Source organism: Myotis lucifugus, unplaced genomic scaffold (assembly GCF_000147115.1).
Source record: "Myotis lucifugus unplaced genomic scaffold, Myoluc2.0 scaffold_494, whole genome shotgun sequence".
Taxonomy (NCBI): domain Eukaryota; kingdom Metazoa; phylum Chordata; class Mammalia; order Chiroptera; family Vespertilionidae; genus Myotis; species Myotis lucifugus.
In genome coordinates, this window is record NW_005871542.1 from 412,448 (window position 1) to 440,293 (window position 27,846).

The window sequence follows — 27,846 nt, forward strand, 5'->3', positions numbered from 1 at the left end:
AGTCTAGTTGAATTGAATCTTAGATGCCAGCTTAGAGCTTTGTTGATAGAACCACTTGCCAAACACATGAGACACCTGTCTCTTGCTAAAATCCTGCTAAATGTTTAGCTATGTGAAGCCATGGTCAAGAAAAAAAAATTTTAAAGAGCTGTTCTTGGTTCATTAATACCTTTTGCATAGCTAACAATTCACTTCCTACAACATCTTCCTTATTAATAGCTTATATATTTTTTAGCCTTTTATATGTGCTAGTATCTGTACTAAGCATTTTATGTATATTATATCATCCTATTCTTAGAGCAAACCCAAGATACACAGATTAATGCTGGTAATTGATAACCTTCTTTCAGAATGAATTGAGACCAAGCAGGGACTAGTAAGGCCTTACACATTCATTTCTAATGCTTTATTTGTTGTACTTAAAACAAGGCTGCAGAATTATAAAATGTAAATATTCACTAATTTGAAAGGCTGGATTCATTTTGTTTTTCTGTTCTCTATACTTGCCTGCATTTTTCAAGTTACCAAACGAATATTTCAAAGAGCAAATCCACAGATGCGTGGACATTTAGATGCTTGGGGAACTGCTGGGGCCGCCATTCTTTCTGACCCGGTCAAAGGAGGTGGGTCAGCAGATTTTACATTGCATCACAACACATTCAAGACATGTCAATAAAACATAAAAAAATCACTTCAGAATGGTCACAATATTCCTCATAGATTCTTCTAGAAGACCAATTCACCCCACAGCACTGAGGTGAGAGAGTAACCAGACTTCCTTTGGGTCTGTGGATTCCTATCAGTAGCTCCAACAATACGCTTCTATTTAAAGAGTTAGGCAGGGATATTAGGAAATGAACTAATAAAAAATCATAGTGCTCTGCAAATTTACTGCACATGTTGGCAAATAGGAGGAAATAAAGCAAATGGTTAACAATAATTATTTTTAAGTTACAAGATCAGGGTGTGTGTTTTTTTTCCCCACACTCTTCTTATATGTTCCAAATTTTCCACAGGAAAAAAAATAAAAATTTATTTTTATATATCCTCCTTTGTCTTCCAATGTTTTACTGTTCACCTAGACTCTAGGACTGTAGGTCCTAGAGCAGTGGTTCTCAACCTTGGGTGCACATTAGAATCACCTGGGAATCTTTTTAAAATCCTGATTTCTGGGCCTCATCCTCCGGAAATTCTGTTTCTTTGTTACTAATGTTGTGGCCCCACCCCATAACAAAGAAACAGAATTTCCGGAGGATGAGGCCCAGAAATTAGGATTTTAAAAAGAGTCCCAGGTGATTCTAATGTGCAGACAAGGTTGAGAACCACTGACCTAGAGGTTTGCCCGCATTCGCAGAGTGCTCCCCTTTAACACTAAAAGCTGCAAGTACTCTAGGGAATTAAGTGCCCCAGGTGCTATCAGTAAGGGCGTCCAGGCTCACAGCTTTCTGTCTGAAGAACATCAGGGAGCTGTCTCTCTAACGCTGGCTTTGAAACGGACAAATCTTCTGGTAATAGGCTGGCACATGGCCCACTTTTTATGATCGATCATAGAAATATGGCTGATGAAAAGGAAAGTGACATTTTAAATCGTATCTATTTGTATGTAAGGCTCGGAGCTGTTTTAATACCTCCGTATAATTCATCATTTTGAAGTGAGCCATTTATCTCAATGGCTGTGATCTATAGCTTTTTCCAGGACTGATGGGCCACATGTCACAGTACAATGGGCTGAGACAGCAGCTGTAAGTGATGAGCAAACACTGACGTATTCCTTAGAAACGGCTCTCCACACTCACAGTTTTCAAGAGATCTTATGTTGAGATAACAACGTAATGTGATCATCTTAAATTCTATATCTTTGCACCCAAGAATGCTGGGAGAAGGAAAATATATTATTAGAAGTTGCCTTTCTTATGGTTCTTAACTTTTCTGTTTTTAGTTTGTTTTTCAACATGTTTCAGTAGTGTCAGCTGCCTTAAATCTTCATTAAAGTAGACATTCAAAAAATAAGTAAGAGAGAGTCATGCATTTAGCAAATACTCATATTTCGACAAGTATGGACGTGGCCATGAAACCTAGTGTTTGGATATTGAAGTCTTAAGGAATGAAAGCTTTGCTTTTCCTGTTCGATTAGTTTTAATTAGTAGATATCTGCCTCTTAAGCTTTATTTTCTCTGCAACTTCTCCCCCACCATTTTCCCTTCCCAGGTCCCTGCCAGAGTTCACGCTGAACTGCTCTGCGTTCTGCCTCTCAGCTAGGAAACTCTGAGGTTTGCTTTCAACATGGAAAAAAGCCCCTCATGCATGGATCAAAACTGGCACAAGTTAAATCACTTCATTTCCTTAGACCTTAATTAAGGGGACTGCAAAAGTGTTAATTTAATTACACTTAAAAACCTAATTGAAAATCAGAAGTCCACCAACTTCTAGGTACACAAAGAATTTGTAAAAGGAAGAAAAAACGTGGTTTTAGGCTGCTTTTAAATTAGATTCCATTTTAATTTTATGAACTGAATTATTGATACTTGGGTGGTCTCAAATGTTTGATATGTTGTGTGTATGTGTGTGTGTGTGTGTGTGTGTGTGTGTGTTGTTTTGTTTTAGTGGTTAATATGTTGAGTCTGAGTCCAGATAGCCTTCCAGGATCACTAGCCCAATTATTATTCTTTCAGAAATTAATACTATAACTTTAAAAGGTAAAGAAGGAAGACCATACAGAGCCTAGTGGGGCAGCTCATGCGAGAAACCAACTTGCATGCTTTGGACAAACAGGCCCAACCTGCCATTTAAACAGTGTGGGGGCCGCATCTAACCCTGCACCGTCCCTGCAGGTGGCGTGGACTCACAGGCCCTGTGGCCGGTGGGGGTGGCCACAGCACAAGCTGACCCCCAGGGCCCTAACTCTGCAGGTGCAGCACCTCACCCCTGGTCTGTGCTGGGGCCCCCGCAGAGCCTGGCAGCCTTGGGAATGCCATCCTGAGATGAAAGAGGGGCTTACTTTGTCTTTCGTCCTTCCTGCTGCTGGTTTAATTGGGTCCTAACCGGAGGACATTTGTCAGGATACCAGGACAGCACTGACTTTCATTGGGTGCAGGCTTTCCATCCCGGAGCTGCTGGGAGACACCGGGGAGCCCAGGGCCACTTGTGAATCTTCTCCTGCTCTTTGCCAGGCACTGTCCTAGGCCCTAAGTGTGTCAAGTCCACAATCCCTACAATCCCAGGAGGTAGGACCGCCATGATCATTTCCAGCTTCCCACCCCTGAGGACCCTGATGGTGAGGTCGACACTTGCAGGGAGCACACGGCTGACCTGGAACTTGGAGGGAGGAGGCCTGGCTCCACGCTCCCACCCACCGGGCCCGCCGCACCCACCGAGCCCACCGCGTCTCCAGTAAGATGGGGACATTCGCCTGCGGTCTGTGTGGCGCCTTGAGGTCAGGAAGGGAAAGGCAGAGTTCCTCTCGGCTTTCAGGGCTACCTATAGTTTTTCCTTTTTAATTTTAAATGTGTGGTTTTTCTTTGCTAGATACGTCTGGAAAGCTCCGGAAAATTTTCCCCTGTTCTTAAAACAATATTTTAAAAAATAAAAAAATCTTAAAACAAAGATAGAGAAGGAAGGAAGAAGGCAACTAGGGAGGGAGAAAGGAAGGAGGCCCAGGCAATGGGAAGCATTTGTGGGAAGTCTGTTTGGAGGATGGGAGGAAGGACAAAGTCAGGTACCTCTGTCTCAGGTGGTGTCCTCGGAAAGTCCTGTGGCCACCAAGTCCTGGGAAACCAGCAGCTACCAGCAGCTCATTCCGCTCTCCGGCTTCCTCCAGGCTGAGCCTCTCCCACCACCCCTCCCACCCCGGCCCCGCCCCAGGAAGGAGAGGGTAATGTTCATCAGCTGTTGCTGCACGGTGTCCTTTGGGTTTCCAGTGCTCCCATCACCTGCACAATCAGTTTCTTGTTTTAAATCCCTTTATGGAAATGCCTAGAATGCTATCTGATCACTTGGCTGGACCTAAAACGTCCTGTAGTACCTTCCTTAGCATGTGGCAGGAGGGGTGGCCTCCCTCCCTTCCAAGTGCAGAGAATGGGCCTTAGGAACAGCCTTTCAATTCCTTTTCTCGTCCAAAAAATTTACAGAAATATAGTGTTAAGTCAGCCCAAATGCTCCCAGTTTGTGACCAGAAATGAAATTATAAATGCAGGATGCCAACGAGTGAAGAGGTTGCACTTAGTTTAACCTCATCCCACCCCTGCCCCTTCAAACGCTTACCTCCTCTCTGCCCATAATTATGTGGGTTTTGTTGTAGCTGGTTTATCTAGCTACTAAATCTAAGAGATTCAGACTCTCCTCTTTTTTTCAAGAGTTTTCCACCAAAAATGCAAAAATGGTTTTGGGGATGTCTCCCAACCACCATCCAGTGATATCATCAAATCACAGGGGTTCGCTGCAGTGTGCGTCCTGTCAGCCAATACTGACCAAGGGCTGCCATGGGCCAGGCCCTGTGCTGGGTGGGGGCAGAGAGCTGAGCTAGACTCGGTCCCTGCTCTCCAGCTGCTGGGAGTCTAGTGGAGGGCTGACCTGAGGAAGAGGATGGCAGGTGAGAGGCCCCTGTGGCTGCTCAGGAGAGAGGTGAGCCCAGCCTTGGTCTTTCCTGACAGAGTCAGATTGGAGAATCTGGCGAGACTTCTTCAACAAAGTGATAGAAAGTTAGGCCTTCAAGGTAAAGCCCGGAGAAGTCTACGGGAAGGTATTCGGGGTCTGAGCAGAAAGGGCAACCGTGGGGATTGAGGGGTGCAGAAGATGGTCCATGTTGAGCAAGGGGGATCCAAAGTGGGGAAGGCTACCATCTCAGTGATGGTCAGACACCCTGATGCTGGAATCATCTTGTCTTTCACACACACATTCTCTCCATTCTCTCTCTCTCTCTCTCTGTATCTGAGATCTGAGTCTGGTGGAACTGGCCCTCAGGGCCTAGGAGACACTGTGACCGCCTGTGACTCACATCTCCTCTCTGTGACTCCCTGACCTCAGCCCACTCTTCCCCCTGCTCTCCTTTCTCCAGTTGCCTTTCCTCAACCCCACCTTGGGGGTTTTATTTTCCATCCCTTTGGTGGCCCTGCCGTTTGCTTGCTTGCTAAATGATTTATACATTCCAGGCTGGATCCAAGACCATGTGGGATGAAAACCAAATGCAAATTGACTAAGGAAAGGCCAGAATAAACACAAACTTAAAGACCTCAAACTAACAGTTTCCAAGGCTGTGCATCCATCTGAGCTGCCCTCTCCAGCTCTCCAGCTCACTCGGAGCTGTCCTCACAAGGTCTGCCAGGCGCTGGAGGAAGGTCCCTTGGCGTCCCTTCTTTTCCTTTTGAAGATGAATGTGGTCTCAGGCTTCCACAGGGAGCCTCTGCTGGGTCGGCAGTACCTCTGCCAGTGCAGTGGCCCGTCTCCAGCCACACACACACACACACACACACACACACTATCCCTCCTGTCATCCTAGCAGCTCTGTCCCTATATTCCTGGGTCAGATTTTCACCTTCTGAAGGATCTTCAGGAACCACACCTCCCACCTCCTGGGGAGCATGTGTCTGGCCCACCCAGCGCAGGCAGGCACTATGGGAGGGACCCTGGTCATCACTGTGATCTCATTCCAGACTTTCTTCCTGGGACAGGACCTTGGACCTCGGATATATTTACAATAACTGCTTCCTCCTAGTCAGGCTTTAGGGAGTCAGCACTCTGGGCTCCAATCCCAGCTTTGTCACTAAAGATAGTTTGTAATCCTGGGCAAGTCACCGTAGCCCCTAAGTACCTATTCCTTCAGCCATTTAACAAATATTCATGTAGCAGCCACTGGCACTGGAGGTATAGAGATGCACATGATTGAGAAGATGTCTTAGAATTTACAGTCTGGTCGTGGGAGATAAGTGAGTTTTTTAAAATCATGGCGGGTGGGGAAGAGAACTTTAAGAAAACAATTTGGTAATATTAAGAAAAGTTGAAATATGAATGCCCTTTGATCCAACAATTCTAAGCCTGGGTAGGTACTCTAAAAAAATTCTTATATATTTACACAAGGAGAAAACAACAAAGATAAAAGAATTTAAATGTCAACTCAGAAGAGAATGAATGTGTGGTATATTCCCACAATGGTGTCGAGCAGTGAAAATGAATGAACCCAAGCTGCACACATCAGCATAGTCTGCCTCACAAACATGATATTAGCTTAAAGCAGCATGGAGCAGAAAACATGTGAAGTGTAATGTCATCTACGTAAAGTTAAAATATGCAAAATAACATTATATATTATTGAGCAGCAGCGGTATTTTTTTTAATGGATAGGAATGAATAACGCCAAATTTGGGTTGGTGCTGTCCTCTACAGAGAAAAGGAAGAATATGGAATATGGGTCATCAGCTGTACTGATAATGTTCTTTATCTTAACCTCAGTTGTGAATACATAGCTATTTACTGTAATGTTCTTTAGAATGTGTGTTTATTTTAAATGTTGCCTTGAAATTTTTTTTACTTTATTAAGGGTTGATATGTGCTATGATGTGATCAAGAGTGGCTGGCATGGGGCTATTTGGATTGAGTGGTCGAAGAAAACTTCTCAGACAGGTAGCAGTTGAGCTGAAAACATGAATGACATGAAGGATCCAGCCACAACAACATCTGGGGGAGGAGCATTACAGGTAGAGAGAAATTTTAATGCAAAATGTCAGGAATTGTGAAGGGTCTGAGGTTGTACATTGCCTGCAAGCTAGCAAGGTAGCCTGCCATTTTTGTGGGAGCTGGCAGTAGACACAAGACATCTGGGTCAGAGCAAGGGATTTTATTATTCATGCCAGCAGGCAGCGTGAACTTCATGTTCACATGGGTTCTCCATGCTCCCTTCCCAGGGGCACTGTTCAGAGGTCAAGTCAGTAAGACGTGCTGGTGGATTTGGGTGCGGGAGATAAGAGAACAGTAGAAATTTAAGGTGCTTTCTAGGTGTTGGGCTGCATCCACAAAAGAACAAATTGAGGGTCAAGGCAAGGGAGGACAAGGACACCTAAGTACTTGTAACCGTTGAGATGCCTAATGCATATCTAGGTTCTTAGAAAACAGTTGGGTGCAAGCATTTGCAATTTAAGGGAGGGATCACTGCTGAAGGAATAGACCTGGGAGGCCCTGTGGGATGACAAATACTTAGAGCCCTGAGATGAATGAGGTCGCCAGAGAATGCTTTCTGAATTCACCAGACTTCTCGGTCAGTGGAATCACCTGGAGTGCTTGTGAGAAACACAGACTCCCAGATCCCGTTCAGATCTCGAATTCTAAAACTTTATGATCTATCTAAAGTTTTTGCATAAATTCTTTCACCAGTATTTATTGAATGCCTGTTATATTTCAAGCACTGTGCTTGGTGGTGATGGGTGGAGCTATAGCAGCATTTTGTGGTCACAAAGAAAGACCAAGGGAACACTGAGATCTTGGCAGATTTTGTGGAACCAATGGCCCGGCATCCAAACTTGTCATTATGAGGGAAAATAACCCCCTATTTATTTAGTCCATTATATTTGGCCGGGGGGGGGGGGGGTGTTGCTTGTTTGTTACTTTCGGCCAAAAGCATTTTAACCTAATACACATTTTTTATTACTATATTTATAAATCTAGTAAATTTAAATAAAATAAAACAAATCATTATGATTAATGTTTCATTAACTCAAGTTGCGTAGGCTAAACTCCCTTAAACCATCATTCTCATTTACACACATCACTTATTAAAATCTCTTAGACATTTTAAATTGCTTGTATAGACTTAATAATAGTTGAGTTTCTGGTTTAACACTTCAAATAATTGACCTGGCAAGTTTACAACCAATTAAGCCAAAATGTTCTCAGATATTTAAACATCTCTTCTAAATCTAATAAGTTAAACTTACAAATATCGTGAATGTATCCTAAAACTATTAAGGAGCTCAGTCAAGTTTTCTTACATCTTCCAACTTAAAATCAATTTCACGTTTTAAATCAGAGTCATACGTTTCCACTTAAAGAATCACTTAAATAAGAAACACACGCAAGATTATTCCTAAGCTCAACATGAAAGTACCAATATTACGGGTCTGATTTATTTCATCATCGCCATATTTAATTCTAAACATTCCCAGATGCGGAAAGTCACTTACTCAACCAGGGAGCAGATTTTTTACCTCAAGAGAGTCAGAGTTACTGGGTCAGGAACTCATGACCACAATATGGTGAACATCTCAGATAAGCTGAGGTCCCTTAGGAGCAGAGTCAGAAGGCATGTGAGCGCCCTGACCCTTTCTGTGGTCACTATGACAACAGAGGACATCCTTCCGTGGGCTTTGATTTTAGAACCTTAATTCCAGTCTCCTCTTCGCTATTCTTCTGTATTTTTTAATTATTAGAAGAGATGAAAATCAACAGCTCCACCCAAGTGAGCTCACTTCCGTTATTACTTCATTGGCTTCTATGCTCTTGGTGCTCTGCAGACATTGCTAGCATATTTCCATGCTGCTCTAAGGGAACGTTAAGGCTGTTGGACTTAATCCTGAACAATTGGCCCCATGCCATGACTCTAAAGTCATGATAATGACATAAACCATTCCCCTTCCTTGGGACTTGTTAGGAATTCCCCAAATAGGATGATAGCATCTCCCATTTCCTCACAACTACTGTATTTGACTCGGCAGGATCTTGGCTCCAGGTGCTGCTGTTCACCCTCCAGTGTTGCCTGCCGGGGACATCCTGTTCATTAGCTAATCTGCCTCAGGCTCAGATGCATCAGCCCCTTCTCTCCACTGGGGTGCGGGGAGTCTCCTTACCATCCCCACCTCCGTTCTCTGTAGTCACCTCTCTAGCAGGTAGACAATGGCCTCCTGTTGGACTGTCCAGCCTTCCTTTTTTTTTAAAAGAAAATATTTTTATTGATTTCAGAGAAGGGAGAGGGAGAGAGAGAGAGAGAGAAACATCAGTGATGAGAGAGAATCATCGATTGGCTGCCTCCTGCACGCCCCCTCCTGGGGATGGAGCCTGCAACCGCGGCAGGTGCCCTGACCAGAAATCGAACTGTGACCTCCTGGTTCATAGGTCCATGCTCAACCACTGAGCCACACCGGCCAGGCTGCCCAGCCTTCCTGGTGTGGGAGTGAGGGCACCGGGCAGCAGAGCTGGAGCAGCATCTGTTTTAGACTCGTCACTGTGTCTAGATAAGTGTGGACTAAAACATGACAAGTATCAATAGTAGCAACAACAGTACTAACCATAATATCAGGAGCCAACCCTGAAAGCTTACCGTGTTCACCACCATAAGCTAGGTCAGTGGTCGGCAAACTGCGCTCGCAAGCCACATGCGGCTCTTTGGCCCCTTGAGTGTGGCTCTTCCTAAGCCTTAGGAGTACCCTAATTAAGTTAATAACAATGTACCTACCTATATAGTTTAAGTTTAAAAAATTTGGCTTTCAAAAGAAATTTCTTTTTTTTTTAATATATTTTATTGGTTTTTTACAGAGAGGAAGGGAGAGAGATAGAGAGTTAGAAACATCGATGAGAGAGAAACATCGATCAGCTGCCTCCTGCACATCTCCCACTGGGGACGTGCCCGCAACCCAGGTACATGCCCTTAGCCGGAATCGAACCTGGGACCCTTCAGTCCGCAGGCCGACGCTCTATCCACTGAGCCAAACCAGTTTCGGCCAAAAGAAATTTCAATCGTTGTACTGTAGATATTTGGCTCTGTTGATATTTGACTAATGAGTTTGTCAACCACTGAGCAAGGTGAATCATCATATTCAATCGCCTCAGGAACTCTGAGATAAGTGCTACATGTTTCCTCATTTTACAGATGAAGAAATGAGGCTTTAAAAGATTGTTTTCCACAGCCTCCAGCTGGCGAATGCCAGAAGAAAAACTTGAATCAGGTCCATCTGTGCTGTGCTCTGGGGACCGCATTAGTTTTAATTCCATCCCCCAGAGAGAAAGCTGGCTGCAGCACGTCCCAAATCCGTGTCTGTACCTCTGCTCAGCATCTGACAAATCAGGGCTGTTTCCGGCCTTGGTGATCTGGAGGGTGGCCAGCCCTTTGCACTCTTTTCCTCGAGGGCCCCTAACTCCTGCGCACTCTAGACTTTTCTTTCCTCCCAAGTGGCTTTGTACTTGAATGACTGTACGCAGACCGCCCCCACCGGCCAGATTCCCTCTCCACTCCATACCCCAAAGGCCAAGTTCTCAGCCCACCTGAGCCCAGTGAACTAAAACTACCAAAGAGCTCCCTGGGCACAAATAGTTTCTAACCATAAGAAATAGAAGTTTATTTAACTTCAATTTTTTGCACTGTGATGCCAAAGCGTGTTTATTATCCTGATATTTGGAACTAATAGTGTCTTTTCCCATTAAAAACACTATGAAGTACAGTGGTTAGGTTCCCATTCCAGCCCACCTAGGTCTAATAGCCATATGTACTTTGAGCCAAGCTCATTTACAATAAAGAGTACAGGACAAATGTCTATCACAAAACTAATGATTTTTTTTTAACAAAAAGAATAGAAATAGAATGTAGGAAAGTTTGTATTTATTAAAATGTGTAGACTTGGGGGAAAGCATGTTTAAAGGAAAGTGAAGATACGGATGGAAGATTTGGGAGATTCTAAAAGGGACTTCTGGGTACTTCAAAAGACTTCGATGGTGGAGGGCTTGGGTACTTGTAATATCTAATTATATGTCAGAGGGGAAAGTCTCCCTTTTCTCTGACACAGAGTTGTCACCAGCTCTGACTCTCAACAATGATACCTGGGCTTTTCTTGAGTCGTGTGACTCACAAGCAGAATGAAAAGAGGCAGGAAAGGTCATCCTGAGGGAACTGAGTGGGGAAAAAAGAAAGTTGAGGGAGGGCACAGTAGAAGGGGATAAAGAGGAGGGTAGAGTTGTCTGATGAACAGCTATTTGATCTATGAGTGTGCCTCGGAGTACAGTCCCCCTGGAGGGGAAGACAGGGTGACAGGTGAAACCCAACCTAGCACCCATGACCCCATCAGCTCTGAGCAGCCTGACTGCCGTCTGAAGAGAAGGGATAAGTGTGTTTTATGCGATGGAGTAGAAAAGAAGGGAGCCATGGTTAGTGCTGTGAATGGAACACATTTCTCTTTAAGGAAAAAAAAGAGATTTGTAGTGTCTGCGGATTATGGTGGTGTAAATGCTCCCACTGTGGGCATTTTCAAGCAACAAATGGTTTAACAATAACTGGCTCACCAATTCTTGAATATTTAATAATCAGCGTCCACATGCTGATGTGAGCTGCTCCAACACACCACTCCAACAACAGACAGGGCGTCTAACCACGTATATGTTCAGACAGTTGCCGATCCAACCTCCCTACTCAAGCCTGCACTGTTCTGCTCTGTGTGACATTTTTCGATGGTTAATTATTCAAAACTGACAGAATATTAATGAAATTCAGTAAAAGAGTATCTCAAAAAGCACATTCTTTGCCTAAAAACCACCAGAAACCCTAGGGGCAGAGGGCCATTTGATTCATCTAAGTTTAAATTCAAGAATCATCACAGAGCTAGATTCTTGCGACTACATTACATTTTCTGATGACTGTGCTTTTTATGTGATTTTTTTTTAAGTAAAAGAAAAAAAATCAGCCATGATCTTTTCTGGAACAATTTAAAACACTTAAACACCAGAGCATGTTTTCAGTAAAATTGTAATCCATTTCCAAAGTGGGTGAGAAATGGAAGAGAGCGTACCTGCTGATCTTATTCTATGTTCCCCGAATCACACTGTCAGAAGCAGGGGTCTCAGACTCCAAGTGCTGGAGAACGTGGAAAGGTTTCTGCACACAGAGTGCCCCCCCCATGGCGTGGAGTTCTGGGGGGACTTAAACTCAGAGAAAGGGCAGCCAGAGATCCCAGAGGAACAGGAGACGGGAGCAGCCACATCCCCTCCAGCATCTCCCTGCTGGTCTCCGGCCTACACAGTCACCATGACCTGATCCAGGGGTTTCCGTTTCAGATCGGGCACCGTGGCCTCTTTGCTGGGGTACCCCACGGGCAGCAGCATCAGCAGCTTCTCATTTGTGGGGCGGCTCAGGAGCACCCTCAGACGGGGGCCACAGTTGAGAGGAGTGGTAGTGACCGTCACCAGGCCTGCGTTCTAAAACGGGAGAGGAAAAGAGTACATGGAGACGTCAGCGGCAAAGTCCGGCTCTGCTTCAAGGCTGGGGACATTCCAGTCCCTGTTAGACCTGCTTGTTCTTTCAGTTCCCGGACGTTGGGCAGCAAAGAGGCACAGGGTATCTTGACTCTTGCCTGCTCTCCTCAATCCCCCCAGCCCCCACCTTCTTTTAACCAAACAGTGGGAAGGTTCTTGAAGAAGAAAAATGCCAGTCTTACCTTTCTTTAAGCTTAAGAAATAGGAATGGTTATTTCATGGAAAGAATTTTGGGGAATCCAACTACACTAAAGGAATGACAAGAAACCAAGTGGTTCCTATGATCCAACCATGGACAGAGCACGGTCCCCAGCTGATAACCCCACATCCAGTGAGAGAGGACCCAGCAGCCAAGGGGGGAGGCAAAGAAAATACTTCATCAACCTCTCCCCAAGCCCCCCAGATCATAAACAGCTGATAAAAATCATGTGTAGCCTTAAGGCACCTCCGCAGCTGGCCCTCTCCACCGCTGGCCCTCTCCACCATTGCCCCCCCCCCACGCCCACCTCCCCTGCTTGTCCAATCACCGCCAAGCCTGAGTCAGAAAGTTCTGGAACTGCCTTTGAGAGTCCAGCACAACTCGTCACTATGCCATCTGTCCAGATGGGGGCTTTGGGAGATTTCTCTTTCCTCCCTGGCAAATCAAGACCTGTACTCAGAATGATGCCTTATGGAACGCTAGAGGGCAGCAAACTCAACACTAAAGTGGCAAAAGGCTGCTGAGTCAAAGGCCTGGAGGCCACTTGAGATCTGAGCTTGCTTCTCCCAGGACACCCGAAACTAATCTAATATTGTACATCAACTATAATTGAAAAACAGAAAACTATTTAAAAGGAAAAAAAGATGGATGGAGGTGCCCTGCGGCACAGTGATTCATTTATTTATTAGTATACAGAATCAGGAGGGGGAAAAAAAAGATTTCAGCTCCTTTAGGACAAATTTTCAAGTAATCTATTTCTCTTTTGTGCAACAATGACCATACTTTGTGAGGTGTTTTTGACGCGCAGACTTTTCTTGGAGATAGTGAAGAAGCCCACAGTGACTTATTGTTCCTTGGCAGTATGATCACTCACTCTTATAGTCTTGTTTGCTTGACTTGTTTACCGGTTTACTGTCTCTCTCCACCCCAAGACCCCAATTCCCACCAGAACACACAGTTCATGAGGCGACTATTCCTGGTGTCTCCCAGGATCTGTCACAGAGAAGGAACTCGGAGGGGATTTGTTGAGGGAATGAACTGACTCAGGTGAAAGGCATACCTCAGCTACTCGCTTCATGCTTAGTATTGCTCGAGCTACTAGGTAGATGGACTTTTTTTAAGTACATGAACATGTTTCTAATGCAATACAATGTAAACTCAACTTCTCAGAAGCTCAATGATATTGTCCTCCTTACAGTTTTCAAGCATTTGATCAGCTCAGATAACAGCAAACACAGCTAGGAAACCACTCCCTGGAACTTCCAGGCTCTGAAAGTGTGTGTCTCCCAACACCCTTGACCTTCACATGTCACAGGTGAAGGCAAACAGAAGGGCCTTTCTTCTGAGCCTGCAATGATGTTTCAGGTGAATTTCCAGGAAGAATTCCAGCTCATTGAACCATTGTACTCACCCAGCCTGCTTTCAGAGTCAGTTTTCACATCAGAGTTACCTCCCTCAGGAATTCAACTTTATAATAACAATTTCCGAATGTCCCTGAACCAGAAACTCAGCTGCCCTCTGTGAATAAGGCCACCGCTTGGCCCCCAAGCATCACCTCTCTCTCCAGGGCCAGGTGGGAGGCTGACCTACCTGCAGGGCAGCGAGGAGGATGCCACACGCGATGGACACACTGATCTCGTTGTAGTAGTGGACCTTCTTTTTGCCATTGGCGGTAAAACCATGTACTTGTTTGAAAATGAGAATCAAAACAGGAGCTGTGTCCAAGTACTCTTTAATCCAATTAGTTCTGAAGGGGAAAAAAAGAAAGATATTTCAGAGAATATTTGCTCTTATGATTTTTTGTTCTTTTCACTACTTCGCTTATTTATGTTGCAAATAACAAGGTTTTGCAATGAGAAGACCAAAGCTAAGATTTGACCCAGACCTGATATATATGCTCAAGGCAATACAGTGGTGAGACCAGGCCTAACTTTCATAATTCCTCACAGAGGCAGGTTCAAACATTTGAACACCTAAAACAAAACTGGGAAACTGACGCCATCGTTGTTTCATTGTAAGAAGTCAAACCAAACATCCCTCATCCCACCACCGTTTGTACCTCAGTTTCTTCAGGTCTGTGACCCATCGTTGTCCCATCCTTTTCAAGTAGTTTATTTTCTCTTCCTCCTCAATGATCTCCCGGATCTGATGCTTCATGTCCGGGTCCTTCACAACCACGAAGGTCCAGGGCTCTGTGTGGGCCCCACTGGGGGCTGTTCCTGTCCCCCATTAAAATCAGAAATTAACACTGCAGGGAAATGTGAGACTGTGGATTAAGAATATAGAGGGAGATTCACACTTGCTGAAAATGAAGTTACCTCTTCTGGCAAACAGAGCCCTTGGCGGCAGCCCCTGGTGTGTTGCTGCTGCCTCCTTTCATTCGGCCTCACTGTAGGAGGCTCTGCACCCGCTGGTTGAGGTCAAGGCCAGTGGGTCTAGGGCTGGAGGGACCTAGCACTGCTTCTCGAACTAAGTGGGAGAAAAATGTCCCTAGGAACTGAATCAGGACCACAGAGGGAACTCAGAGGGGGAATTCTGATAGCCCAAATTCTCCAAAATGTCATCTGTTTTGATATCCTTGAAAAAGGATGAAGTCATAAAGTTTATGGTAAAATGTAAATGGTTAAGTCGTTTTTAAAACACTCCTCCAAAGGCAATGGAACTCTAAATTTTTTAGTGCCAACACCAAAGCTCTGAGTATGGACTGTGGGGCTTGTGGCTTCGTTGGGACACACAAGAACTCTTGGTCCTGGGTGCTCAGTGCACACATCAGTGTGTCTTCTGCCTCTCACAGGCTTCGGGAGCACTCAGCCCACACCTAGATCATCCCAGGGAACCCAACAAAGCTTCATAGTACATCTCGGTGCCCAAGGAGCTTGCATTTCCTTTTAGATTCCAGCCATGGCCTGGGCCAGCTTCTGATCTGGATCTGATCACCCCTCAGTCCTAGAAATGGCCCCACTGTTCCTAGACCACAGTGACCCTCTGGTGGGATATTTCAGAAGCAACTATTCCTTTCTTCCTACTGAGTAATTTAATGGCATAAAGTCTACATGAGGGGGGGCTCAGGCCTCCAGCCTTGATGACGTCCTTGTTTGCCACCCACGACTCCTCATGGTAGAGGGGGCATGATTAAGTTGTGAAATGCTTTAGCAAGTCAGAAGCTAAACATAAAGCACACATTTCTACACAGAGGGATTCCAGTTCAGTTTGTACCTATGTTATCTGCCCAATAAATATTTGCGTCACTATCCTAAGAAATAAATTCATCCCTAATATTTTTAATTATACCAAATTTATCTAAGCATCAGATGTGCACACACATATATAGATACAGATAATATACACAGGCGCAATTTAATAACTGCTATTAGTTAGATAAAGGACTCAACAATTTAGTGCATTTGTACTCTTAATTGAAATGAATAAAACTCCAATCACAGAAGACTCTCAAATAAGGGGCTTGCTCTTATTTCTCCTCCCACTTTCTTGTAGTTCTCATGTTTGTTTAGTTTTTTGTTTGTTTGTTTTTCTCTGTAGAGATAGCAATTTACATTGAAAATTAGTGTTTCTTGTTTGGTTTATTTTGCAAATTCACAAAAGTAAATTTGGTAGGTCATCAGAATATAGTGTTAGAGCATTGTGGAGTATGATAGAAGAGACTTGGTTCCAAAAAGAGAAATATATAAATGAGAGAGAGAGACAGAGAGAGAGAGGTGTTTTAAGGGGAGGGGAAAGAAAAATATTTATCTTCCAATGTATAATAGTGTGTTCAGAAATTTTTGTTTTTATGAAAGTTCATAATGTTCAGTCATTTCAGAAGTTTTGAACTATTGTCACATCTGCTCCCAAGGAGTTTATAATAGTCAGACGTTTATAGAAAGTGGGAATAATTATGTTTCTGGCAGTCCGTCAGCACCTGGGTTAGACTTTATAGGTAAGCTTATCACTCTAGGCTTCCTTCACCGTGTTTGAGCTTCAACATTGCTCAATATTGTCACCACAGTAATACAGCTGGCATTCTCAACGACCCAGTGTGCGATTACAGACCTGCTGTTTTGATGACATTCTCAATGACTTCCATTGGGACTTGCTCGTTACTTATGAATCTCACTGAGCGTCTCTTATTAAGAAGCTCATAAAATTCCTGGGATCTCGTAACCATTTCCTCCTCAGGATACCGGGTGTGGGAGAATGGGATGTGTTCAACACTTTCCTCGGACTCTTGCCACTCATCAGCATCTGCAAATAAGAACAAGAAAAGTAGCAAATTAAATGATCTCTCTTAGTCATCAGGTGGCCACTTGGGAGAAGGAGATAAAGTTCTCAAAACTTTATGAGCTCAAAAGCATCAACAAAAAAAATGAGATGTATAGATCTATAGAATCTTGACCTCTGATCTTGACCATCCTTTAAACTCCAGATTGGTTATAAATCAAGAAAAAGAAAAATTTCCCCTACACAAAGATGAGGAGTGCAACTTTTTATTAATAGTGAACTAGCTAGTTTGAAACACTCTCTCATCAGCTGAAAACCACTAAGATCACTCAATAAAATATTGTTACAAGTCCTTTTAAAATCACCGAATTGTTGACAACATAGTAAGAAATCCCCAGGCCAAAACTAAAGAGAAAATATGAACCTACAGAGGTAAAGAATCACAGAAGCTGTCTTTTCCCTAATTGTGTTTGTCAATCCCTACACATGTCAATGTCCATTTTTAGATTTCCAGGAATCAAGAGGGACAGAAATCAAAGTTCAGGCCCCAACAGAATGGGGAGTCTCATAGTCTGGAACCTTCCCAGAAATGAGGAAAAATACCAAATCTACATACTTAAGAAGCCCAGTCAACTCCAAGCGGTGTAAGAAAAAGAAACCCACACCTTTTATGGTAAAATATAAAATGTTAAAAGCAGTCAGAGGGGGAAATATCACCTTAGGAAGACTAACAAGAATAACTGAATTCCTAACAGCAGCAAGAATAATTGCATCGAATACCAGTGGACTAAATGCTCCTGATAAAGGCCAATGAGTTACATGTTTAAGCCCTACTGTTTTTTAATTAGAAAGTATAGTTGACATACAATATTATGAGTTTCAAGTGTAAAGCATAGTTACTCTGAGGAATTGTACAAAGTGAAAGACTTTTGTAGGCAGAAGGGAACGGGAGCAAGGAAGTTGTTGTAGGCAAAAAACTGGATTGGTAATTGCAAAGTTAGATTCTTTTAGGACATGGCAGGACATGGCAGGGTCTATCAGGCGGATGACCTCACTAGTGCCGATCAGGCGATTCCTGGTCAACTGGTTTATGATTCCATTTCTGGGGGATCTGAAACTGTAATTAGGTTTGGTGATGTGGAGCTTAGCATGTGTGACTCCAATTTGGGCCCGTTTTTTTTCTTAACACATCTAGAACATAAGAATTTAGAGAGGTTGAAAGTAAAAGGCTAGAAAAGTTATACCATTCATCTCATAAGCATATCAATATCACATTTTTTAAAATTAAGGGTCACTTTATAAATTTATTATAATATTAAATTATAAAATAATGTAACATTACATTACATATTATAATATTAATATTTCATTATATTAAATTATAAATAATAATTATAAGAAATTCTAAGAAAGCAATTTAAAATGTGTATGCAAATGTTAATCAATAGCAGAGTGAATAAATTGTGATATCCTCTGGAAATGGAATATATACATGAAAGCATTTTATCTGAATGTGAAAAATGAATGGACTTCGGTCACATGCCTAACCTGGATGAATTTTACAAGTATAATGTTAAGCAAAAGAAGCAAGTCAAAAGAATTTTAACATGATGATTCTATCATTTAGGAATGCATACATAGGCAATAAATCTGTAAATAAAAACAAAGAAATAATTCCCATACATTCAAAGTAATAACTATTTCTGTAGGGTCAGGAAGAGGTTGTTACTAGAAAGGGACATAGGGGGTTTTATGGAGTGCTAAAATTTTTTATTTCTTAACCTAGATGATAATTATATGGATATTTGTTTTAAAATTATTTGTTAAGCAATTCATCTATGTCTTATACACTTTTTCAATAAGAATATTACATCTCACAATTTTTAAAAATAAGAAGGCCATAGAAATTAATTACCAAAGAAATCAAACATGGATCAAGTGACAAGAACTGTGAGGTTAGAACATCCAAAGAAAGAGAAGACAGGCATGTTCTCAATGGGGTGAAAGTTTAAGTGGGTAAGGTCTAGTTTAAGTGGGTTAGATCTTTAGTGATGAAGTCCTTGCCGTGTTACTATTTTTCAAAGCACAACAACAAAACCAATTTTTAACATTCCTGTTTCATATTTAAAATTTCAAGGCTTTCAAGAAAGATTTAGAGTTTGAAACAATCAATGGGAACTGAAAGTGTGAACAAAACTGGCCATGGGTACTTCCTCTTCTGAGCAAAGAGCATAATTACAATCAGTGGAAAATACCACCCCCCACCCCCTGAAGCCCAGTCAGCTCCAAGCGGTATAGGAACAGCTCTCCCCCTGAGCTGTTCACTTTCCCTCCCAAAAATGTTGAGGGAAGAAGAGGAGACAGTTTTAAACCTCCGATGGCTTTTCTGTGTTGCTGTGTCCCTGGCTCGTGGTTTTTCAAGCATAGGAGTGACTGTTTGCAAAAGGAGCTGAGCACTCCACCTGACAAAGTGAGGGGAATAGAACTTGGGGCAGAAAAGCCCAGAGGCAGATCTACAAAATGGAGAATCAAAAGACCTTTGGAAGGAAAAAAAGGCTGCCCCAAACTAATACATTGGGTAAGTGGTTGGTGGGTGGAGAAATCACTGAAAAAAGGGGGGGGGATGATTTCCATAGGCAAGTAGGTGTGAGTGGGAAGGACAAACACTGACAAAAACATCAGGAGGCCATGGGCCTGAAGCTCAGTGCCAGGTGGTCTCATGAACCAGTTCTGGACTAGAAGGGGTCAGTGGGAAGGAAAAAATGGGACATCTGTAATACTTTCAACAGTAAAGATAAATTTTTCAAAAAGCAAGAAAATAGATATCCAAGAGGCAAGATGTCACTTTGGGAGCCTTCACATAAAGATGAGAATGACCCACGGAAATGGAGGAAAGAGAGCAAGAAGATCCAGGGCCTGAGGGTCTGGGACATCCCAGGTGGAATTCAGGTAGAGGACTGACCTTCTCTGATACTGGCTCACACACACTTCACTCCCAGGCATCTGGGGATGGGGAGGGGGAAGGCAGGAGGGGACTCTCATGAAGGGGGACTGACTCCAAATGGACTGAGAACCCAGCTACAATACTAGCAGGTTCCGCTTTGCTCACAGCTCTTAGTGAGAAACTTCTTTTGACACTTTGCTAGCCAGGGCAGTCTGGCCCTGGACTATACACATGTAATGAGAAGGCCCAGTTACTAAGTTAAAAGAAAGTAGGTGAGAGGGGGGAATGGCGACAATCAGCTATCAGCTTTTCAGCAAAAAATTCTGAATCAAACCCAGATGTCATCATCACCAACCCTGAACTTCCTCAAATGTGCCATTAAAGACTTTCAACACCAATGAGACTTCCTTCCCCATTTGTTAGGAAGTCTGGCGGCCTCTGTAATCAGTACACAGTCAATGAGCAAGACCATGAAATGCTTCCTGAACTGAAACGTAAATTAACAACTCTTAAGATCCATTCAACCAGCATTTATAGAAACGGGAAGGCAGCTTACGGGCATGACTTGGCAATTTCTGCAGCTTCTAAAGTCCAGGGTAGGTGCTCTCCCTGAGTCTAGCAGAATGAAGAACTGGCCTAATCACTGCTGGCTGGATTGTCCTGCAGGGCAATCTGAGCGGTGCAAGGCAGGGAGGGGGGGGGGGAAGGGGAGTTGCTGTTTCTGGAGTCTCTCCCAGGCCTGAAGGTCTACGTCCCGCCGAGGGAAAGAGCCAGGCTCAGAGACAGTACCCAGCGACCACCAGGCCATGAACCAACACAAATGCAAAAGGCACCAGTTCTCTCTCCTTCCCCTTGACCTCCTGAGGGCCCCCAGGAAGGTGGTCCTCACCAAGAGGAAAGAGAACCACCTCTGGAAACTGCACAGCTGTCCTGCCTCCATCCTAGGCCAGCCCAGTCACCCTGGCGAGTCATTTGAGCTGTGAAGCCCATGCATTTCCAAAACAAATGCGTGCTATTGTGGTCTGCTTTTTAATATACGTCCTGTGCTCCCACACTTGGGGTTGGCTCTTGATACCAGGAGTAATTCACCTTTTATTGTTGCTTTTATGCCAAGGAACACAAAATTGCTCCGTAATTAGGTTTAATGGCCAAGTAATTCCAGGTCACGTCTCTCCTTTAATGCTTAACATGAAAGTGTTTTCGTGGGGGTTTTTTATGGCATTTCTACAGAAGTTTCTTTTGTGTTTCCTGATGCTACTCCAAAATTTTGGCAAGAAGGCCAAATATTTTCAAGCTATGAATCTACAGGCCAATTGGTGTCATGGCATCCTTGTTGCCTCCCTGCGAATTTTGGGAGCCTCAAGGAGCAATGTAATGAGGCAGAGGGAGATGGGCTAGCACCGTAGACAGATTCTGAAGGTGAGGTTGGGAGAGACTTCAGGGCTCAACACCTGTCCTGGGGACGCCTCCTTCCCGACCATCACTCTGACTCCTGCGTGGCCTCTCAGTCAGCTACCTCCCTAGCTGTGGTCTAGACTGACTATTTCAAGGGCAGCAACAGGGGTGGGTGGGGGTGGGGAGTCTGTGGCACCCAGATGAAGAACCTTGACAAGAGCAACACTATCCTTTTTCTATTTCCATTTCCAGGAACTTCCATGAGTCTGTGACATTTTATGGGAGCACTCTGAGGCTCTTACTTTGAGATAAACATTGCAACTTCTCCTTAGACCTCAGCTAGAAAAATAGGGAACTGAAAGTACTAGCAGGACACCATGCTTGACTTGTTCTCAGAAGAGCTTGTGTCTGACATGACACAAAGGAGCAGGGCCTCTCTAACGGCCCACCATTCCCCCACCCCCTGCCCACACACACACTGATTCCTGGCCTCTGAATGTGAACTAGGAATTCTCTGCGGGTCAGAGCTGGACGAGGTTGGATTGGAACCCATACTATCCTTAACTCCCACTAGAATGGCCTACAACACTTATTTTACTGCTTTGTCCCTTACTGCTAATTTTCAAAATGGTTTTGGCTGGTATCTACTTGCTGTCATCACAAATACCTCTGTGTTTCTTCAGTAATGGAACCCTTTCTCTTCTCCAATTATGCCCCTTCCAAACCTGCAGTGCCCACAGTGGTCCTCTCTTAGACCATGGCCCCCCAGCCAGTGGTTAGGAGCTGGGACTTGGGTGGCAGAGGAGACTGAGTTTAAACATTAATTCTCCCCTACCCCCTGTGTGACCTCAGTTGTTCTCACTTGTGTAAACAACAAAAATTTCAACAAGAGACTGTGAACTCTTCACTCAGGGCATATCTGCACATGGCTGTTGAGGGGGCCACTATGCATCAGATTCATTTCTTGGTGGGAGGACTACAGAGTGAAGAGGTAGAGGATTTGGGGAAAAGAATAATCAGGTTAGAGAACCAGAACTGACCATAGAGCTTTGCTCTGTGTCCCCAACCTTCAGTCCCTCTCCCCCACCCCACCCCCAGGTCTCAGATTCCCCACCAGCCTTATCAATCCCTTTTGTATCCCATAAACCAGTGGTTCTCAACCTGTGGGTCGCGACCCCTTTGGTGGTCGAACAACCCTTTCACTGGGGTCGCCTAAGACCATCCTGCATATCAGATATTTACATTATGATTCATAACAGTAGCAACATTACAGTTATGAAGTAGCAGCAAAAATAATTTTATGGTTGGGTCACAACATGAGGAACAGTATTTAAAGGGCCAGAAGGTTGAGAACCACTGCCATAAACTCTTAGGTCTTCAAATCCAGTGGCCTTTCCTCCATGCACTTTGCCTCTGAGCTCTCAGGGAAGTTTTAACCCTGCAGGCCATCTCCTGCCACCTCTGTTCTAGGTCATTCTCCTATTGCAAAGGCAGCCTAGCAAACTGGCTGTGTGCCTGGGCCCTGGAACCAGACTGGCTGGGTCCGCGCTCGAACACTAGCTGCTCAGGTAGTGACTTAGCATATTTGAGTCTCAGTTTCTTTATCTTCAAAACGGGGGGAAATAACAGTGTCTACTTCACTATGTTATTATGAAGACTAAATTAATTCACTTCATGTAAAATGTGACACTGGATCCCGTAAGTGCTACTTGTAATTATTATTTTTTTTAATATAGTTTTATTGATTTCAGAGAGGAAGGGATAGGGAGAGAGAGATAGAAACATCAATGATGAGAGACAACCATTGATTGGGTGCTTCCAGCACGCCCCACACTGGGGATTGACCCTGCAACCCAGGCATGTGCCCTGACTAGGAATCGAACTGTGACCTTCTGGTTCAAAGGTCAATGCTCAACTACTGAACCACGCCAGCCAGGCTTATTATTATTATTACTAGAGGTCTGGTGCACAAAAATTCGTGCACTCGGGGTGTTGGGTCCCTCAGGCAGGCCTGCGCCCTCTCGCAGCCCAGACCCCTCAGAAGATGTCCACCTGCTGGCTTAGGCCTGCTCCCCAGGGGAGTGGTCCTAAGCTGGCAGTCAGACATCCCTCTGGCAGCTAGGGAGCCCTCTGGGGATATCCACCTGCCAGCTTAGGCCTGCCTGCGCCATTCACCTCTTCCTTCTCAGGTCAGCCATGACCTGACCACCCGCTCACTACCCCACTTCATTTCACCCTTCCCCAGATCAGCGCCGTCCTCCCATCTTCTCAGCATCTTTCCCAGGGGTTTGCTCTTTTTGCTCCTCTTACCTGAGATGCCTCCTAACCCTTGCCAATCATGTCCTACTAATTTGACAAGCCTGGTTCATCCTTTTGCTAACTCCTCACCACACCCCCAGGCCTTCTTCAAACAGCTTATGATCAGTTCCACCTGGTTCATCTCTTCGTTACTCTCTGTTGCCTGTTTATTGCCTTGTCTGCTGACTAAGACATTCAGCTCTGAGGACAGCCGCCACTTTTGTCTCTAACCCACAGGGCCTGGCACAGTCAAAGGTAGCAAGTCCCTACTTCGAGGCCGCTTTTTAAATTTCAAAGTCCTTGACCAACACCTGACCACCAATCCCACGGCCGCCCCCAGCCTGTGATGTGTCCCTTCAGAAAGGTTTCACCAACCACAGCAGGTGGGAGCCAGGAAAACATCAGCCCTTCTGGCTTTTTACTCAGAATCCGGGAATAAAGGGGGGTCAGTGCCAGCAGGCGAAGGCTGACCACCTGAGAGGAGAGACCTGTCCCTGTCACTCACGAGTCTGTTAGTAACAGAGGTAGCTGACCTGCCATCAGCCAGCGCCCATCACAAAAACGCCACACAGCATGGCCCACAGCTTTACCTTCTTCCACCTGCTGGAGGTCAGTGCTGTCCTTCAGGTCTGCATCCACCCAGGGCCGAGCCTCGGACCCGGCTCTCGCCTCCCCTTTCCTTCTCTCCACGCCTCTATCCGCATTTTTAAAGATCCACACGATCAAAACGCAGACAACTGCTATCAAGACCGGAGTGAGGGAAAACATGCTCACAAGTCGGAGAATGGAGTGTGCACCTCCCCACGCTGGTATTTAAGTCAACAGAGGGAAGGCGGAATGCCAGGAGAGGGAAGGAGGGGGAGAGGGGCGTGCCTGGAGGAACCAAGTGAACTCCAGCTCTGAGCACTTGCCAAGGAGCAAAGGTCACAGCTGAGTGGGTTGGGGTGTGTTGTGGGTTTGGTAATGCACGAGTGCATTCACCTTTTTGAATTGTGTGCTCCACAATGCATTCTTAGACAATGATTGCCAGGGTCGCGCTGAACACGTCCAGGCACCACATCCTGCCAGCAGCGGTAGACCGCATTCATCTTCCTCCCGGATGTTTTCTCTGAGAGCGTGTTGTGTCTTCAATGTGCCCAGAGCTAGCAATTGCCTGGAGCACTCCTTTGTAACAGAGCCGATTTTCAGACACCAGCTCAGATCTGCTGGGAGAAAATTCCCAGGAGAGGGGCCTGATCATCTACATTTTAAAACGGATTGTTCCTGAAACTGCCCTGAGGTTTTCATATTTAAAAAAAATAATAATAAAGCCTGTGTCAACACGTAGAGTAAAGAAATTCTTATTTTGCATTAGAGGAAAATGTTGGTCCAGGAAAAGTGATACAAAAACTTTGACAGTTTGATTGATTTATAATAATTTAAGTAGGGCCTTTTAAAAAAGTCTTAATTTCGGTTGCTCTAACAGAAATACCATAGGCTGGGTGGCTTAAATAACAGAAATTAATGTCTTAGCGTTCTGGAGGCTGAAGTCCAAGATCAAGGTGCAGCCGCCTTCCCTCCTGGTGAGGACCTTCTTCCTGGTTCTCCAATGGACGCCTTCTTCCTGCCCTCTCTCTCTGTCTCTTCTTCAAAGGTACCTGTCTCACCTGGGAGGGCTCCACCCTCATGCCCTAATCACCTCCCAAAGGCCCCACCTTCTAACACCATCACCTTGGGCAGTGGTCGGCAAACTCATTAGTCAACAGAGTCAAATATCAACAGTATGATTGAAATTTCTTTTAAGAGCCAAATTTTTTAAAACTTAAACTATATAGGTAGGTACATTGTTATTAACTTAATTAGGGTACTCCTAAGGCTTAGGAAGAGTCACACTCAAGGGGCCAAAGAGCCTTATGTGGCTCGCGAGCCGCAGTTTGCGAACCATGGACCTTGGGGGTGAGGGCTTCAACATATTAATTTGGGGGCCATCACAACCCCTGGGTGTTAGCCTAAAAAGGCCCATGTCACTTGCTTCTTCACGGCAAGCTGGGACTATGGGCATTTGGGAGGTGATTAGAACATGACAGTGGAGATTAGTGCCCTTATGAGAAGAGACCTGGACACTGGCCAGCTCTCTCTCCACCCGTGAGGACATATGTGAAGGAAGCCACCTATGACCCAGGAATCAGACTTGCACCAGACACCAAACCTACCAGCACTGTGAGGTTGGACCTCTGAGCTTCCAGAACCATCAGAAGTGAATATTTGTTTTTTTAAAGCCAACCAGTTGGTGGTATTTTTGTTATAGCAGCCTGAGCTGACTAAGACCACCTTCCATGGCTCATGCTTAGCTTAGGAGGAATACAGAAAAGAGGTTTAAAAATATGTATAGCACAGAAGAAAAGAACTTGGCAGTTCTGATCAGGTAACGGTGAGAGGGGAAACCAGCAGAGAGGAGCCAAGACAGATACTGGTGGATGATGCATGGAAGGGAGATGCACTGTTTGGTCCCCAAGCTGTCTCTTATCCCAAAGCACTTGGCAGTATTGGTCTCGGCAAAGGGTAGCCTTCCTAGGGCTCTTGTTCATAGATTTCCAGGAGACCATCCCCTTTCACTCCATGTGAATTCCTGCACTGCTCATGTGGATGGTGTGAGATACTTTTCCATCACTTATTATTAGAAATTAGTGGCCCACTGCATGGATTCGTGCACATTGAAAGGGAATCTGGTGTGGGTGAACCAGATTTGGGGCTAACAGGGTCCCAGCAGCAACCTAACCTATTGGTTGGAGTGTCTGCCCCTGGTGGTCATTGTGCGTCATAGCTACCAGTCGAACGGCTGAATGGTTGCTTAGGCTTTTACAGTTGAATGGTCGCTTAGGCTTTTATATATATAGATTTTTGTTACTCCAGATTCCTTGGCCATTTTAATCATTTCATTTCCATTGATGGCAGAAAACTTAATGTTGCTATCAGAACAATTCTACCCCTTCTATTGCACAATGGAGAGAATAAGACTTCTCTCCTCCCCTTCCTTTCCTTGATTACCTGCATCATATTCTGGTATCAGAGGAGAGGCTTCTGGGCCTGGGTCGGGGGCCCTTTTTTGCTGGGTTCCAGAGAAGGGTACAGTCTTAAGAGACAGGAGCAATATGGGCTCCCTCCACATCAAACCTCCTCAGCCTCCCCACTGCCTTCAAGCCCAGATCACAGGGCCCTTGGCTGCCCAATCTTCACGCCCCTTTGAGCGGTTACTAAATCTCTGGGAGACTCTCCTGGGATTTGGATACTGGGAGAAGGATTGACAATTTCAGGCCTCTCATTCACTTTTTGCCTTATGTATATCTATACTATTTGAATACTTTCCTATTAGCATGTACTTTTTTGTATTTTTTGATGTGATAAAATATAATAACATAAAATTTACCATTTTAGCCCTTTTTAAGTATACATTGGCATCAAATACAGTCAGGATGTTGTGCACCCATCACAACTATTTTCAAACTGCTTCCCCCACCCAAATAGAAGCTCTGTAACCATCAAGCAAAATCACCCACTTCCCCTTCCAGATCTAACCTACTTCCTGTCTCTATAACTCAGCCTATTCTATAGATACTTTCTATAAGTGGAATTATACAATATTTGTCCTTTTCTGAATGGCTTTTATTTCACTCAGCATAATATCTTCAAGGCTCATCCATGTTTTAACTTGTATCAGAACATCATTCCTTTTTATGGCTTAAATGTGCTGTTTTTAGTAACTGAAAAATAAAAAATGCATGTGGCAGTGTGGTTGAATTGCCGGAATTTATGCTCTAGTGCATGTTCCATGTCTCAGTCTTGTGACTGGTGATCAAGGGGGATGGACTGGCCCGTCTGCAGAGCACACTGTGAAAGCTCCATTCTAGAAAACACATTCCCAAGGCACACATGTGCTTTTTAACTTTCAATGCTGATGTCAAATCTGATGACCCCTGTTCCATTTCCTTCCTGCTTTCCTAACATCCAGCCAGTGTGTTTGCAGGGGAAGTCAACTGAGTGAAGGGGGACTTTTCAGGAAAGAGACATCTTGGGTGCTGAGTGAGGTAACACTGTTCTAATGATTCACAAGAGCAAACTGTTATCACGCATTTCTATCAAGTGCTCATTTAGCAGGTATTATACCAAGTGTTCAAGCCAAAGGCTTGAAATAGGATGTGCCAGTATCTGTGTTATAATCTTATTTCAGTTTAGGTGTGAAGTTGGGAGGTGGGGGTGGGAAGGATTAAAAATGTTTTAAACCTAACTGGCTGCACCTAAAACCAGTCCACACTCACTAATAACATCAGAGGGTTTTATTATATGTATACTAGAGGCCTGGTGCACAAATTCGTGCATGGTTGGGGTCCCTCAGCCTGGTTGGTGATCGGGCCAATTGGGGCCAGCCGGCCAGGGAGACCACGGGAGGTTGGCTGTGGGAGCGCACTGACCACCAGGGGGAAAGCTCCTGTGTTGAGCGTCTCCCCCTTGGTGGTCAGGGGCGCATCATAGCTACCAGCCGGGTCGGTCTGTCGTAATGGTGCTTAGGCTTTTATATTATATAGATACCTGCCCT

The 27,846-nt window shown here is 44.5% G+C and overlaps 1 protein-coding gene across 1 annotated transcript; it reads right to left on the reverse strand.

The window, feature by feature from the left end:
• Window positions 1–11,657: 11,657 nt before the first annotated feature.
• IYD (iodotyrosine deiodinase) lies at window positions 11,658–24,041 on the reverse strand. The gene is made up of 5 exons (XM_006103605.3): window positions 23,864–24,041; window positions 16,469–16,660; window positions 14,478–14,637; window positions 14,009–14,165; window positions 11,658–12,162 (listed from the first exon to the last, which is right to left on the reverse strand). Exons 1-5 carry the CDS (start codon window positions 24,039–24,041, stop codon window positions 11,980–11,982), a joined length of 870 nt encoding a protein of 289 aa, XP_006103667.1. The 3' UTR covers window positions 11,658–11,979.
• Window positions 24,042–27,846: the final 3,805 nt, after the last annotated feature.

Bases quoted from the DNA above. Each gene is read 5' to 3' on its own strand.
- IYD (XM_006103605.3), bottom strand. From the start codon at position 24,041: ATGTTTTCCCTCACTCCGGTCTTGATAGCAGTTGTCTGCGTTTTGATC. The intron at 16,661-23,863 runs GTAAAGCTGTGG...TCTTATTTGCAG, and splicing joins CCTCCAGCAGGTGGAAGAAG to ATGCTGATGAGTGGCAAGAG. The intron at 14,166-14,477 runs GTACAAACGGTG...TTTCCCCTTCAG, and splicing joins ACAGACCTGAAGAAACTGAG to AACTAATTGGATTAAAGAGT.